This window comes from Hyperolius riggenbachi, chromosome 11 (assembly GCF_040937935.1).
Source record: "Hyperolius riggenbachi isolate aHypRig1 chromosome 11, aHypRig1.pri, whole genome shotgun sequence".
In the NCBI taxonomy this organism is placed as follows: Eukaryota; Metazoa; Chordata; class Amphibia; order Anura; family Hyperoliidae; genus Hyperolius; species Hyperolius riggenbachi.
Genome location: NC_090656.1, coordinates 120,970,388 through 120,986,225, shown reverse-complemented (window position 1 = coordinate 120,986,225; position 15,838 = coordinate 120,970,388). Strand labels below are relative to the sequence as shown.

The 15,838-nt window shown below is 47.1% G+C and overlaps 1 protein-coding gene across 1 annotated transcript in view; it reads left to right on the top strand.

Annotated features, from left to right (window-relative positions):
• Window positions 1–1,098: 1,098 nt before the first annotated feature.
• LOC137537869 (mucin-5AC-like) overlaps window positions 1,099–15,838 on the top strand; it is a 385,525-nt gene continuing 370,785 nt past the window's right edge. The window contains exon 1 of the mRNA XM_068259817.1: window positions 1,099–1,209. Within this exon, the coding sequence (XP_068115918.1) occupies window positions 1,161–1,209 (49 nt within the window). The 5' untranslated portion in view covers window positions 1,099–1,160. The remainder of the gene's footprint in view (window positions 1,210–15,838) is intronic.

Sequence of the window (15,838 nt, the reverse complement as noted above, 5' to 3'; positions counted from 1 at the left end):
TACACATATAACCAGAAACACATGGTGCACCACAGATTCCAGAAGACCAACCCTAACAAATTTACAATGGATATATACAAGGCAATATGCAGATGCACAATGAATGCAATATATTGCAATATATGTATAAGAACAGATAACATAAGCAGCATTAAAAAGGATTAGTCAAGCATGCAAGGAAGGTCGATACCAGGAAGTTAATGACAGTATCAGGGAACAAAATAACAGGATCAAGGATTGATGAGCTACCTGACATGGAACTGAGTAATATTAACAAGGTGACATATCAATGCATTCCAGTGGATCTGGAGGTGTGTTTAGCTCACAGGGACAACATTGTGTGATTTGTATATTTCAGCAGTGATGCACTGGGAGAAATCTCAGAGCTAACGCCAACCTGAAGTATTGCAAATAATTTCAGTTTTAAGAAAGCAAACTCTTGTTTTTCATAGGATTTATGAGCTGAATTAAAAAGGGCTAGTAGCACAATGATCTAGAGGTTCATGAAGCAGTCTTGTATATGCTGCACATTGGCCAGGTGACTGTTCAGAATGTTCTCAGAGTTCCAGCTGCAGAGTTCCCAGTATGAGGAGAGACATCTGCTGGTGGACAGTGGAAGTCCATGCAAAGTCCAGAAATGCTGCCACACCAGCAGGAACTCAAAGGCGTATTTAGTGACGTCTACATAATTTCTGATAGCTTGCAGATCCAACAGCAACATTCTATAATCTTGTGTGCTGTGTATCATTATGGTAAAACAGCTCTTAGCAGCTCATACGGACTACCTTCTTCAGCCCTTGTATGTTATCAGTGGCATGTGGGGACTTCGATTTAAGGCTCCAGATCACCAAGTCCTTCTGCTAGTCTCTCAGCACACAGGACTTCAAAAATAAACCAATCTAATTTCACCTTGGTGAGATTTAGTTGCTCTGTTTTCAACCTGCATGTATTTGCATATAAAATGAGCATAATCCTTTATGAACTCTGCATTATTTACATTTCAATGATCATTCCTACGTATCAGTAGGAGCAGAATTCACAAAAAGTGAAAAACAAAATAATTCACAACATCATCTGTTTTGTTCTTTCAGACTATGTGTTGGATGATATAACCCACTCAGGATGCGTACCCATAGAAAACTGCTCTTGTGTATACAACAATGTCATTTATCCATCTGGATCAGTGTACACTACTCGTTGCTCAACCTGGTACGTTGACACACATATTAATTTATTTACTACCACTCACCTAAATGCATATTCACTAAGTAATCAAAAACTACTCCGTGCAGATAGTGCACTACAGTTTTCTATCGTGGCCAGTTTCCAACTTAAAGTAATACTATTGATTAAAACAACTTTTTTTTTTAATGCTGTATGTTAAGACACACATTACTAGGAGCAGTAGCCTTCCTCATACAGCTCTGCCTTTCTGGTGTAAAATCCTCTGTCAGTTTAATGCTGGGTACACACGTTGCAATTTTCCGCAATGTTCGATTCGGTTTCGTTTGATACAGCCGTCGATGATAAGTATGCAAAATCGACGGCTGTATCGAACGAAACCGAATCCAACATGTCGGAAATAATCGAATCGATCCTGTGGATTGAGCGGGAAATCGCAATGTGTGTACCAGGCATTAGATACAAAAGTGTTGGGTTTCCAGAGGGCTCCTCCTCAGTGTATAGTTTACTAATCAGCAATGTGTGTTTATTATCTTCGCTTCTCTGACTGATAAAGAGCAGCCTGGAGTGAAAAGTCACAAGCAATCCAGTCAGTCAGGAATAGTAAATACACATCTCCCTGTTAGTTACATTAGCAATGTTGCAGCACATCTAGCTACATGTTAGCTCCTCAGATCAGCCGCCTTCCCTGCCTCCTCCTCCTCATGACTCCTGCATGGCACAGTGAAGTATATTTGTGAGCTGTGTGAGGAATGAAGAATGGTTTTTAAGCAGAAAGCGAGAGGGAGAGAACACTGGGTGAATAAATAAAGTGCCCCTAGCACTAGTGGTAATGTGTACCCTCAGGCCCGTTTCTAGGGCCGTGCGGCCCTTGCGGGCGCCCTGGGCGCCGAAGGACTGTGGGCGCAGTAACGGAGGGGGAAGCCGCAGCCGCGGGGAGGGCAGCCCGACCTCTCCCTCCCTCTCCTCTCCGGGCGCCCTCCGTGCTCCCCCCTCCGAGTCTGACTGCACAGGAAGCACTGTGTACAGAGCGCATTAGCGCAACTCGCCTCCCTCCCTGGTTCCAATCGCCGCCGGTCTCCTCTTCTCTTCATAGCCGCTCATACACACGCTGCTTCCTGTTTACCCGGAAGCAGCGTGTCAGCGGCTATGAGGAGAAGTCAGAAGAGGAGACCGGCGGCGATTGGAACCAGGGAGGGAGGTGAGTTGCGCTAATGCGCTCTGTACACAGCGCTTCCTGTGCAGTCAGACTCGGAGGGGGGAGCACGGAGGGCGCCTGGAGAGGAAGGGAGCGAGAGGTCGGGCTGCCCTCCCCGCGGCTGCGGCTCCCCCCTCCATTATGGGGGGGCAGCTTCCTATCTAACCTATACTGGGGGGCACCTACCTAATCTAACCTATACTGGGGGGGGCACCTACCTAATCTAACCTATACTGGGGGGCAGCTACCTAATCTAACCTATACTGGGGGGCACCTACATAATCTAACCACACTGGGAGGGCACCTACCTAATCTAACCTATACTGGTGGGCACCTACCTAATCTAACCACACTGGGGGGACACCTACCTAATCTAACCTATACTGGGGGGCACCTACCTAATCTAACCTATACTGGGGGGGCACCTACCTAATCTAACCTATACTGGGGGGCACCTACCTAATCTAACCACACTGGGGGCACCTACCTAATCTAGCCTATACTGGGGGGCACCTACCTAATCTAACCTATACTGGGGGGAAGCTACCTATCTAACCTATACTCTGGGCACCTACCTAATCTAACCTATACTGGGGGGCACCTACCTAATCGAACCTATACCGGGGGGCACCTACCTAATCTAACCTATACTGGAGGGCCCCTACCTATCTAACCTGTATTGGGGGCACCTACCTACCTAGCTTATACTGGTGGCAACTATACTGGCTACCTATATTGGAGGCACCTAACTAACTAACCTAGGATGGGGGCAACTATTCTGACTCCCTACATTAGGGGCACCTACCTATCTAACCTATACTGGGGGCACCTGCCTATCTAACCTATACTGGGGGCAACTCTACCGGCTACCTATACTGGTGGCACCTACCTGGCTAACATATACTGGGGCACCTATGCCTGGCTACCTATACTATGCCTAGCTACCTATACCGGGGGGGCCTTATAGCTGGCTTCCTATACTGAGTGCAACTAGACCTGGCTAACTTACACTGCGGACATGTATACCTGGCTTCGCGGGGGGGGGGGGGGGGGGGTGTTCGGCGCAATTTTAACCCTCGCCCTGGGTGTATTTTAGCCTAGAAACTGCCCTGTGTACGATAATATAGAGTAAAAAAGTCATATTAATTGATAGTGTTCCTTTAATTGCACAGCCACACTTGCTGTCTTTATCAGATTTGCTGTGGGGGTCACCCTCACATTTTTACACTGAGTAGCTGAGGTGTGGTAAAGGGCGGGTTGCAATGGTGTAAAGCCTGGTACACACATCTAATTTTAATTGGCCAATGGTTGTCCAGTTTTACCACTTCCACGTAGTATGAGCGCCGAACAGATTTGTTATACTTTAAACAGATGGTGTAGGTAATCTCTCATACCACATGTAGGTGGTAAAATTGGGCAAATAATTGAACAATCAAAATTTGATGTATGTACCAGGCATTCCTATGGCATTTTTATGTGTAGTTTTTTTCCTTCAGCTACATTAGCCCACATTGTTCATACAATTTAGGACATTCTGCAAAAAAAAGCAGTTGACAAAAACTCTCCTTCTCCTTTGCAGTATACCTGTTAGGCTCAGTGGCTGGGATGGAGAAAGTCCAGAGACCAGTTGACCCTTCCACTAGGGACGAGATTTTGCCCAGATGCGGGATCTAAGTGACCACGGGTCTTCGCCAGTAACGACCCGAGGGGGTCGCCCTGGATTTCGCAGCCTAGTGCCCACCAGGTCGCAAACTGGGATAGCCTCACTAGTGGTTGAGAGAACTGATACCACAATATGGAGATGATGAGGTAATCCGGTAGACAGAGTAATCCGGGGTACAGGCCGAGGTCGAGGCAGGCAGCAGACAGAGTAATCCGGGGAACAGGCCGAGGTCGAGGCAGGCAGCAGACTGAGTAATCCGGGGTACAGGCCGAGGTCGAGGCAGGCAGCAGACAGAGTAATCCGGGGTACAGGCCGAGGTCGAGGCAGGCAGCAGAAAGCGTAATCTGGGCTAAGCAGGGTCAAGCCAAGGGAGTGGAGATCGAGAGGCGTCAAACAAGCCGGGTCGTCAACGGTAAACAGGATCAAGAGCAGGTACTTCCAGAGAAGGCGTTCACACTAGCTGTTAGAACAAACAGCACTGGACGTTGGCTGGGGGAGGTCTTATATACCTGAATTTGGCTCCAAAACTTCCGCGCCTGCGCATATGCGTCTGCGTCCGTATGTGTCCATTTTGATGCGTGCGCTTGCGCTCCCGTGCGTCATTAACGCCGCACGCGTGTGACCTTACGCGCGGTCTGCACTGCGTCCCGCGCATGCGTGCGCGACACACTATGGAACCGCGCACGACCCTGCGCACACCCCTAGCCACAGACAACAATCCATAGCCGGAAGTGCGCGCGCGTGCGGGAATCGAGGGACACCGGGACAACAGAGCAACGTGAGTATTATATTGCCCCCCCCCCCCCCTTAGAGGCAGTATCCGAATGCCTACAGGAGACGGTTTTTCAGGATGAGCTTTGTGGAACGCCTTCACTAATCTTGGTGCATTGATGTTACAAGCTGGCTCCCAAGAATTTTCTTCTAGCCCAAAGCCAAGCCATTTAATTAAATATTGTATAGATCTACCTTTTTTCTTAGAGTCAAGGATCTTTTCTACCTCAAATTCTTCTCTCCCATCCACAAGGATTGGTTCAGGAGAATTGGCACTCCTACCAGGAACGGGATCAGAGACCACCTTCTTGAGGCATAACACATGGAAAACCGGATGTACTCGTAAAGTATCAGGTAACGAAAGTTTAAATGCCACCTCATTAATCTTCCTCAGGATAGAGAATGGGCCGATATACTTAGGGCCCGATTTTCTGGAAAGGCAGCGGAGTTTAAGATTGGTTGTGGATAACCATACTTGGTCCCCAGGCTCCAGTTTTTGACATTCCTTACTTTTTTTTATCAGCAAAATGTTTAGCCCTCTCCTGCGCCTGTTGAAGGTTCCTCTGAAGTGTTTTGAAATTTTCCGAGAGCCAAACAATTCTTTCTTGAACCTTAGGTACCGTAGACTCCGTGGTAACTTGAGGAAGAACTGTTGGATGAAAACCAAAATTTGCCAGGAAAGGTGATTGATTAGTGGCCAAATGTTGAGCATTGTTATAGGCAAACTCCGCTAACGGTAATAATGAGGACCAATCGTCTTGCATAGATGAAGTAAAACAGCGAAGGTACTGCTCGAGTGTCTGATTTGTCCTCTCAGTTTGTCCATTTGATTGAGGGTGATAACCAGAAGACATGGAAGACTGGATTCCCAACTGCCTGCATAATTCCTGCCAGAACTTGGAGATGAATTGTACCCCTCTGTCAGACACCACGCCAGAGTGCAGACCATGTAACCTTACAATTTCTCTGATAAAGACTTCAGCTGTAGTGACTGCAGAAGGGACCTTTTTGAGTGCGATGAAGTGAGACATCTTTGTCAGGCGATCCACCACCACAAGGATAATAGTATTGCCAGCAGAAGGGGGTAACTCCACAATAAAGTCCATCGCAATCATCTCCCAGGGACGGTTTGGAATAGGCAATGGAGAAAGTAACCCCCAAGGTTTAGATTGCAGTGTCTTAGATGTAGCACAAGTAGGACATGCAGATACATAGTTAAGGCAATCAGCTTTTATTTTTGGCCACCAAAAGCTTCTCTGCAGCATTTCCAGAGTTTTAGCGTACCCAAAATGTCCGGCCAGCTTGTGATCATGGAACATTTGTAAAACTTCCAGTCTCAGATCTTGTGGGACCAAAATTTTGTCTTCATGAAAAAATATTCCTTCTTGATAATGACACCCCTGAGTCAGATCCGATTGGAGAGAACTTGAAGCCTGTTTGATCCGGGGAAGGAGGTCTGACTGGATTAGCAAGAAATTCTTAGGTGCCAGGATAGTATTGGGAGTCGGTATCGTTTCTTCTTCAAAGAACATGCGAGAAAAGGCGTCGGCCTTGCTATTTTTAGATCCAGGGCGATAAGTGATATGGAACTCGAACCGGGAGAAGAAAAGTGCCCACCGGGCTTGTCGAGGGCGAAGTCTCTTAGCAGTACGTAGGTATTCTAAATTCTTATGATCTGTGTAGACCAGAATCGGATCCAAAGCTCCTTCAAGAAGATACCTCCACTCTTCCAGAGCCAACTTAATTGCCAGAAGTTCTTTGTCCCCTATATCATAATTCTTCTCAGCTGGACTTAACTTCCTGGAAAATAATGCAATCGGGTGAAGCAAGGCTTTGGGACCAAACTGCTGAGAAAGCACTGCTCCGGCAGCGGTTTCAGAAGCGTCCACTTCTAGAATATAGGGTTGGGTATGATCGGCATGTTTTAAAACAGGGGCGGAGGTAAAAAGTCTCTTGAGCTTTTCAAAAGCTACTTGGGCTTCATGTGTCCACGAAAAGGTACATTGAGCTTTAGTTAGCCGGGTGATGGGTCCTACAATGGCAGAGAAGTTCTTGATGAACCTGCGATAAAAGTTAGCGAATCCGATGAATCGCTGAACCCCTTTCTTATCTGAGGGGGCTGGCCATTCCAAGATGGCAGAGACCTTCTGAGGATCCATAGAGACTCCTTCCGAAGAAATGAAGAGACCTAGAAATTGAATATTTGCTTTTTCAAATTCACATTTTTCGGCTTTGGCAAAGAGTCCATGTACCCGTAGTCTATTGAGGACCTTTCGTACATGTTTCCTATGTTCTTCGATACAGGAAGAGAAGATCAGGATATCATCCAAGTACACAATCATGAATGAATCAATGAAATCTCTGAAGATGTCGTTGACCAGATGTTGAAAAGTAGCAGGGGCATTGCATAGCCCTAATGGCATAACTGTATATTCAAAATGGCCGAATCTGCAGTGAAAGGCCGTCTTCCATTCATCTCCCTCCCGTATTCTTACTAAATTATAGGCACCACGGAGATCCAGTTTAGTAAACACCTTGGCTGAACGGAACTGTTGAAACAAATCAGGGATGAGTGGCAGAGGATAACGGTTCTTGATTGTGATTTTATTAAGGTCTCTATAATCTATGCACCGACGGAGAGACCCTTCCTTCTTCTCCACAAAGAAGATGCCTGCGCCTGCGGGAGAAGTTGAAGGACGGATAAAGCCTTTCTGTAGATTATCATTGATATAGTTCTTGAGTACCTCAGTTTCAGGATCAGATAAAGGGTAGATACGACCAAATGGAATCTCAGCTCCAGGAAGAAGCTCAATAGGGCAATCATAGATGCGGTGTGGAGGAAGAGAGTCCGCCGCCTTCTCATCAAACACATCCAAGAAGTCTTGATATGCAGTAGGAATCAGGTCTTTGTTAATGTGTTTAAGGGATAAGAGATGATGAACATTAGGTAGGCAGAAGCGTTGGCAGTATTTGGAGGTAAACTGCACCAAACCTGAAGTCCAGTCTATCTCAGGGTTGTGAGCCCGTAACCAGGGTATGCCAAGGATGATGGGGAAAAGCGGAGATGGAAGCAAATCAAAGGTTAAGTACTCTTGATGTTCAGAGGGGGTCGAGACCAGCAGAGGTAAGGTTTCTTGCGTGATAGGTCCGGAGCAGATGGAGGATCCGTCAGCTAGCTGTATAGGAAGGGCCTGACTCTTGTTCCGGATGGGGAGGTTAAGTTGGTGAGCTAGCTTAGAGTCAATAAAGCAAGAGCAGGCCCCGGAATCCAGGATGGCTTTAATTCTTGTCACTCCTCTTGGGCCCGGTAGAGATAAAAACAAAGGAACATGAGAGGAGATCCCAACAGCTTTCTTAGCGAAAGATCCAGTGAGTTTGACTTCCTTACTTGATGGCCTCACAGGGCAGGTGTTGAGGAAGTGACCTGAAGCTCCACAGTACAAACACAGATTGGAGGTGCGGCGGCGCTGTCGTTCTTCTGAGGACAACGAGGGTCTGGCTAACCCGATTTGCATCGGCTCTGGTTCCTCAGGATCTTGAGACATGGAGGGAACATTATGAGTTGGAGGGAGAGACGGTATGCCAGAGGGTATACCCCAAGAGGGACGGACAATTACCATCTTCTCTTGTCCCCTCTCTCTGAAACGTCTGCCAATGGGTATGACTAGTTTAATTAAGTCTTTAAGCGTAGCCAGCATTCCTACTCGAGCCACTTCGTCTTTCAATTGACTACTGAGTCCCAGTCTGAATTGACTCTTAAGAGCAGCGTCATCCCACTGCGTATCCCCACACCATCGCCGGAAATCAGTGATGTATTCTTCCAACGGCCTTCTACCTTGCTGGAGAGCACGCAAGGCAGCCTCAGCAGATTCTGCACGACCAGGGTCGTCATGCAATTCGGCCAGAGCTGTAAAGAAACTGGTAACAGTGTCAACGGCAGGATCCTGATTTTCCCGTAACTGCAAGGCCCAGGCCAGAGGTTCCCCCTGGAGCAGGGATATGATGGTGCCAACTTTAATGGTCTCAGAAGAATAGGTGCGAGGTTGAAGAGAGAAAAAGAGGAGGCAGGCCCCTTTAAACACTCTAAACTGTTGGCGGTCTCCTGAAAATCTTGCTGGCAAAGGGATTTTAGGTTCCCGTTCCGGAACAGGCAGGGATACAACTGGTGCAGATGAAGGAGTTGCAGCTAGGTCCCTCACCTGGGTCTGGAGCTGAAAACAGTCCTGCTGGACCCCTTGGACTGAAATACTTAGTTCAGAAATTTGCCGACAGTTGGTCCATCGGGGAATCATCTCCAGTGGTATTCATCTTATTGGCTGTTTGTATCTGTTAGGCTCAGTGGCTGGGATGGAGAAAGTCCAGAGACCAGTTGACCCTTCCACTAGGGACGAGGTTTTGCCCAGATGCGGGATCTAAGTGACCACGGGTCTTCGCCAGTAACGACCCGAGGGGGTCGCCCTGGATTTCGCAGCCTAGTGCCCACCAGGTCGCAAACTGGGATAGCCTCACTAGTGGTTGAGAGAACTGATACCACAATATGGAGATGATGAGGTAATCCGGTAGACAGAGTAATCCGGGGTACAGGCCGAGGTCGAGGCAGGCAGCAGACGGAGTAATCCGGGATACAGGCCGAGGTCGAAGCAGGCAGCAGACAGAGTAATCCGGGGTACAGGCCGAGGTCGAGGCAGGCAGCAGACAGAGTAATCCGGGCTAAGCAGGGTCAAGCCAAGGGAGTGGAGATCGAGAGGAGTCAAACAAGCCGGGTCGTCAACGGTAAACAGGATCAAGAGCAGGTACTTTCAGAGAAGGCGTTCACACTAGCTGTTAGAACAAACAGCACTGGACGTTGGCTGGGGGAGGTCTTTTATACCTGAATTTGGCTCCAAAACTTCTGCGCATACGCGTCCGCGTCCGTATGCGTCCATTTTGACGCATGCGTGTGCGCGCTCCCATGCATCATTTCCGGCGCACGCGTGTGACCTTACGCGCGGTCTGCACTGCGTCCCGCGCATGCGTGCGCGACACACTATGCAACCGCGCACGACCCTGCGCACACCCCTAGCCACAGACAACAATCCATAGCCGGAAGTGCGCGCGCGTGCGGGAACCGAGGGACACCGGGACAACAGAGCAACGTGAGTATTACAATACCCTAGAGCAGTAATGGCGAACCTTTTAGAGGCCGAATGCCCAAACTACGACCTAAAATCCACTAATTTATCACAGAGTGCCAACACAGCAATTTATACTGAATACTGCGTTTTTAGTTAAAAATCAGCAACTCATACATTAAAGGCCACTCCACAGGTAAAACTCAGCACCACCTCCCCATATAAAAATACAGAAATTACCCTCATATATAAAATGCATCAATCACCTCACATATGAAATGAAGCAATTACCCCACACTTAAACTGCATCAATCACGGCCACAAATTAAAAAGCAATTACCCGACCTTTAAAATGTATTTATCAGCCCCACAAATGATTTGCAGCAATAAACCTGCATTTTAAAGGCAGTGTATGTAGATGGGGAGCTGCGACTAGAAGGGAGGGTTGGTAGAGATATTACATTGATGCTGCATGACAGGAGGGAGTGTAGGTAGGTAGGAAGGTAAGGTAGCTGCTGCTGGGCAGGATGATAGGTAGGGAGGTTAAGTAGTTGCAGCTGGCGGGGAGGAAGGGCAGAGAGGGAAATTAGGTAGCTGCGACTGGGAGGGAGAGTAGGTAGATCAATTAGGTAGCTGCTGTAGGACAGTGAGGAGTGTAGGTAAGGTAATTGCAGCTGGGTGGGGGGATAGGTGTGGGTGTTAAGTAGTTGTGGCTGGGAGGACACAAGTGTAGGTAAATAAGGAAGGGAGGTTAGGTAGCTGCGACTGGGAGAGAGATTAGGGTAACTAATGTAAGAGTGTAGGTAAGTAAGGTAGCTGCAGCTGGGCAGTAGGTAGGTAGCTGCAAGTAGGTAGGTAGCTGCAGCAAAACCGCAGGGAGCATAGGTAGCTGTTGCTAGGCAGGCTGTATGCAAAGGTAGGTAGTTGAGATTTGGCTAGAAGGGATTGCAGTTAGGTAGCTGCAGTTTGGTGGGCTGTAGGCCCAGGCATATAAAGGATAGGTAGCTGCAGGTGGTATGGTAGGCCAGAAGGGTAGTTACATGCTGCTTGGTGAGAAAGTAGGTAGGGAAGGTAGGTTCTGTAGGTACATGCTGCTGCTGGGTGGGCACTAGAAAGGGTAGGTAGGTGCATGCTGCAGCTGAGTGGGCAGTAGGTAGGAAGGGTAGGTAGGTGCATGCTGCTGCTGGGTGGAACGGTATGTGCTGCTGGCGGGAGGGTGAGGGGGTAGTGAGAGAGCAGGGTTGTAAAAGAGGGAGTTTAGTGAGGGAGGGAGTAGTGAGAGACAGAAGAGGGGAGTAAAAAGAAAACATTAGAAATGGACAAGAAGGGAGGGTAATAAAGAGAGACAGAAGCATGCAGTCACACTTTTTTTTTAGCTACAGATTGTCCGAACATAAACACAATCACTCACTCCATCGTTACAGGCAAGAAACAATTCATCCAAATACTTTATTGCAGGCAGCTAGTTAAAAAAGACATGTTCTCTTCCCCATAGCAAACTTCCCCAGAGCCAGGAGGTAATAAAGATTAGGAAAAACGATTGGAGTCCTCTGGCAGCAGTGTGAGTGTAGGGGGCGGGGCCGGCTGCAGTTGACACAGCCAGTCTAGCGCATCTCTGCTTCTGTTCCCCAGCCGGAACTTCAATTTAATTGTTGGGAGAGTTGACAGTGAGGAGGCAGGTGACAATATAGTCCTCTTTCACCTGCCTCTCTGCGCTACACTGCATTTTAGGTTTCTGAAGGGGAGCACAAGTTAGGGGGGATTATTTAGTATAATAATAAAAAAAATCTGCAAAATAGCAGCAGTGGCAGGCAGCAGCGTGCGTGCCCGCAGAGAGGGCTCAGAGTGCCACTTCCGGCATGCGAGCCATAGGTTTGCCACCGCTGCCCTAGAGTTTAGCTACCTATATTTTCCCAAAAGTCTTGGCAATCATTGAGATGTTTTTTAGCAAAATTGAGATGAGCCTTAATGTTCTTTTTGCTTAAAAGTGGTTTGCGCCTTGGATATCTGCCATGCAGGCCGTTTTTGCCCAGTCTCTTTCTCATGGTGGAGTAGTGAACACTGACCTTAACCACTTGAGGACCTAGGGCTTTCTACCCCTTAAGGACCGGCCACTTTTTTTCCATTCAGACCACTGCAGCTTTCACGGTTTATTGCTCGCTCATACAACCTACCACCTAAATGAATTTTGGCTCCTTTTCTTGTCACTAATAAAGCTTTCTTTTGGTGCTATTTGATTGCTCCTGCGATTTTTACTTTTTTTATAATTCATCAAAAAAGACATGAATTTTGGCAAAAAAATGATTTTTTTAACTTTCTGTGCTGACATTTTTCAAATAAAGTAAAATTTCTGTATACATGCAGCGCGAAAAATGTGGACAAACATGTTTTTGATAAAAAAAAACCCATTCAGTGTATATTTATTGGTTTGGGTAAAAGTTATAGCGTTTACAAACTATGGTGCAAAAAGTGAATTTTCTCATTTTCAAGCATCTATGACTTTTCTGACCCCCTGTCATGTTTCATGAGGGGCTAGAATTCCAGGATAGTATAAATACCCCCCAAATTACCCCATTTTGGAAAGAAGACATCCCAAAGTATTCACTGAGAGGCATAGTGAGTTCATAGAAGATATTATTTTTTGTCACAAGTAAGCGGAAAATGACACTTTGTGAGAAAAAAAAAAAAGAAAAAAAGTTTCCATTTCTTCTAACTTGCGACAAAAAAAAAAATGAAATCTGCCACGGACTCACCATGCCCCTCTCTGAATACCTTGAAGGGTCTACTTTCCAAAATGGGGTCATTTGTGGGGTGTGTTTACTGTTCTGACATTTTGGGGGGGTGCTAAATTGTAAGCACCCCTGTAAAGCCTAAAGGGGCTCATTGGACTTTGGACCCCTTAGCACAGTTAGGCTGCAAAAAAGTGCCACACATGTGGTATTGCCGTACTCAGGAGAAGTAGTATAATGTGTTTTGGGGTGTATTTTTACACATACCCATGCTGGGTGGGAGAAATATCTCTGTAAATGACAATTTGTTAATTTTTTTTACACACAATTGTCCATTTACAGAGATCTTTCTCCCACTCAGCATGAGTATGTGTAAAAATACACCACAAAACACATTATACTACTTCTCCTGAGTACGGCAATACCACATGTGTGGCACTTTTTTGCACCCTAACTGCGCTAAAGGGCCCAAAGTCCAATGAGTACCTTTAGGATTTCACAGGTCATTTTTGTTTCAAGACTACTACTCACGGTTTAGGGCCCCTAAAATGCCAGGGCAGTATAGGAACCACACAAATGACCCCATTTTAGAAAGAAGACACCCCAAGGTATTCCGTTAGGAGTATGGTGAGTTCATAGAAGTTTTTATTTTTTTGTCACAAGTTAGCGGAAATTGATTTTAATTGTTTTTTTTCACAAAGTGTCATTTTCCGCTAACTTGTGACAAAAAATAAAATCTTCTATGAACTCACCATACTCCGTACGGAATACCTTTGGGTGTCTTCTTTCTAGAATGGGGTCATTTGTGGGGTTCCTATACTGCCCTGGCATTTTAGGGGCCCTAAACCGTGAGGAGTAGTCTTGAAACCAAATGTCGCAAAATGACCTGCGAAATCCTAAAGGTACTCATTGGACTTTGGGCCCCTTAGCGTACTTAGGGTGTAAAAAAAAGTGCCACACATGTGGTACCGCCGTACTCAGGAGAAGTAGTATAATGCGTTTTGGGGTGTATTTTTACACATACCCATGCTAAGTGGGAGAAATATCTCTGTAAATGACAATTGTTTGATTTTTTTACACACAATTGTCCATTTACATAGAAATTTCTCCTACCCAGCATGGGTATGTGTAAAAATACACCCCAAAACACATTATACTACTTTTCCTGAGTACGGCGGTACCACATGTGTGACACTTTTTTGCAGCCTAGGTGCGCTAAGGGGCCCAACGTCCTATTCACAGGTCATTTTGAGATTTGTTTTCTAGACTACTCCTCGCGGTTTAGGGCCCCTAAAATGCAAGGGCAGTATAGGAACCCCACAAGTGACCCCATTTTAGAAAGAAGACACCCCAAGGTATTCCGTTAGGTGTATGGCGAGTTCATAGAAGATTTTATTTTTTGTCACAAGTTAGTGAAAAATGACACTTTGTGAAAAAAAACCAATAAAAATCAATTTCCGCTAACTTTTGACAAAAAATAAAATCTTCTATGAACTCGTCATACACCTAACAGAATACCTTGGGGTGTCTTTTTTTCTAAAATGGGGTCACTTGTGGGGTTCCTATACCGCCCTGGCATTTTACAGGCCCAAAACCGTGAGTAGTCTGGAAACCAAATGTCTCAAAATGACTGTTCAGGGGTATAAGCATCTGCAAATTTTGATGACAGGTGGTCTATGAGGGGGCGAATTTTGTGGAACCGGTCATAAGCAGGGTGGCCTTTTAGATGACAGGTTGTATTGGGCCTGATCTGATGGATAGGAGTGCTAGGGGGGTGACAGGAGGTGATTGATGGGTGTCTCAGGGGGTGGTTAGAGGGCAAAATAGATGCAATCAATGCACTGGGGAGGTGATCGGAAGGGGGTCTGAGGAGGATCTGAGGGTTTGGCCGAGTGATCAGGAGCCCACACGGGGCAAATTGGGGCCTGATCTGATGGGTAGGTGTGCTAGGGGGTGACAGGAGGTGATTGATGGGTGTCTCAAGGTGTGATTAGAGGGGGGAATAGATGCAAGCAATGCACTGGCGAGGTGATCAGGGCTGGGGTCTGAGGGCATTCTGAGGGTGTGGGCGGGTGATTGAGTGCCCTAGGGGCAGATAGGGGTCTAATCTGATAGGTAGCAGTGACAGGGGGTGATTGATGGGTAATTAGTGGGTGTTTAGGGTAGAGAACAGATGTAAACACTGCACTTGGGAGGTGATCGGACGTCGGATCTGCGGGCGATCTATTGGTGTGGGTGGGTGATCAGATTGCCCGCAAGGGGCAGGTTAGGGGCTTATTGATGGGTGGCAGTGACAGCGGGTGATTGATGGGCGGCAGTGACAGGGGGTGATTGATGGGTGGCAGTGACAGGGGGTGATTGATGGGTGATTGATAGGTGATTGACAGGTAATCAGTGGGTTTTTACAGGGGAGAACAGATGTAAATATTGCACTGGCGAATTGATAAGGGGGGGTCTGAGGGCAATCTGAGTGTGTAGGCGGGCGATTGGGTGCCCGCAAGGGGCAGATTAGGGTCTGATCTGATGGGTAACAGTGACAGGTGGTGATAGGGGGTGATTGATGGGTAATTAGTGGGTGTTTAGAGGAGAGAATAGATGGAAACACTGCGCTTGGGTGGTGATCTGATGTCGGATCTGCGGGCGATCTATTGGTGTGGGTGGGTGATCAGTTTGCCCGCAAGGGGCAGGTTAGGGGTTGATTGTTGGGTGGCAGTGACAGGGGGTGATTGATGGGTGATAGGTGATTGGCAGGTGATTGACAGGTGATCAGTGGGTTATTACAGGGAAGGACAGATGTAATTAATGCACTGGCGAATTTATAAAGGGGGGGGGGGTCTGAGGGCAATCTGAGCGTGTGGGCGGGTGATTGGGTGCCCGCAAGGGGCAGATTAGGGTCTGATCTGATAGGTAACAGTGACGGTTGGTGATAGGGGGTGATTGATGGGTAATTAGTGGGTGTTTAGAGAAGATAACAGATGTAAACAATACATTTGGGAGGTAATCTGACGGCGGGTTTGCGGGCGATCTAATGGTGTGGGTGGGTGATCAGATTGCCCGCAAGGGGCAGGTTAGGGGCTGATTGATGGGTGGCAGTGACAGGGGGTGACAGGTGGTGATTGATAGGTGATTGGCAGGTGATTGACAGGTGATCAGTGGGTTATTACAGGGAAGAACAGATGTAATT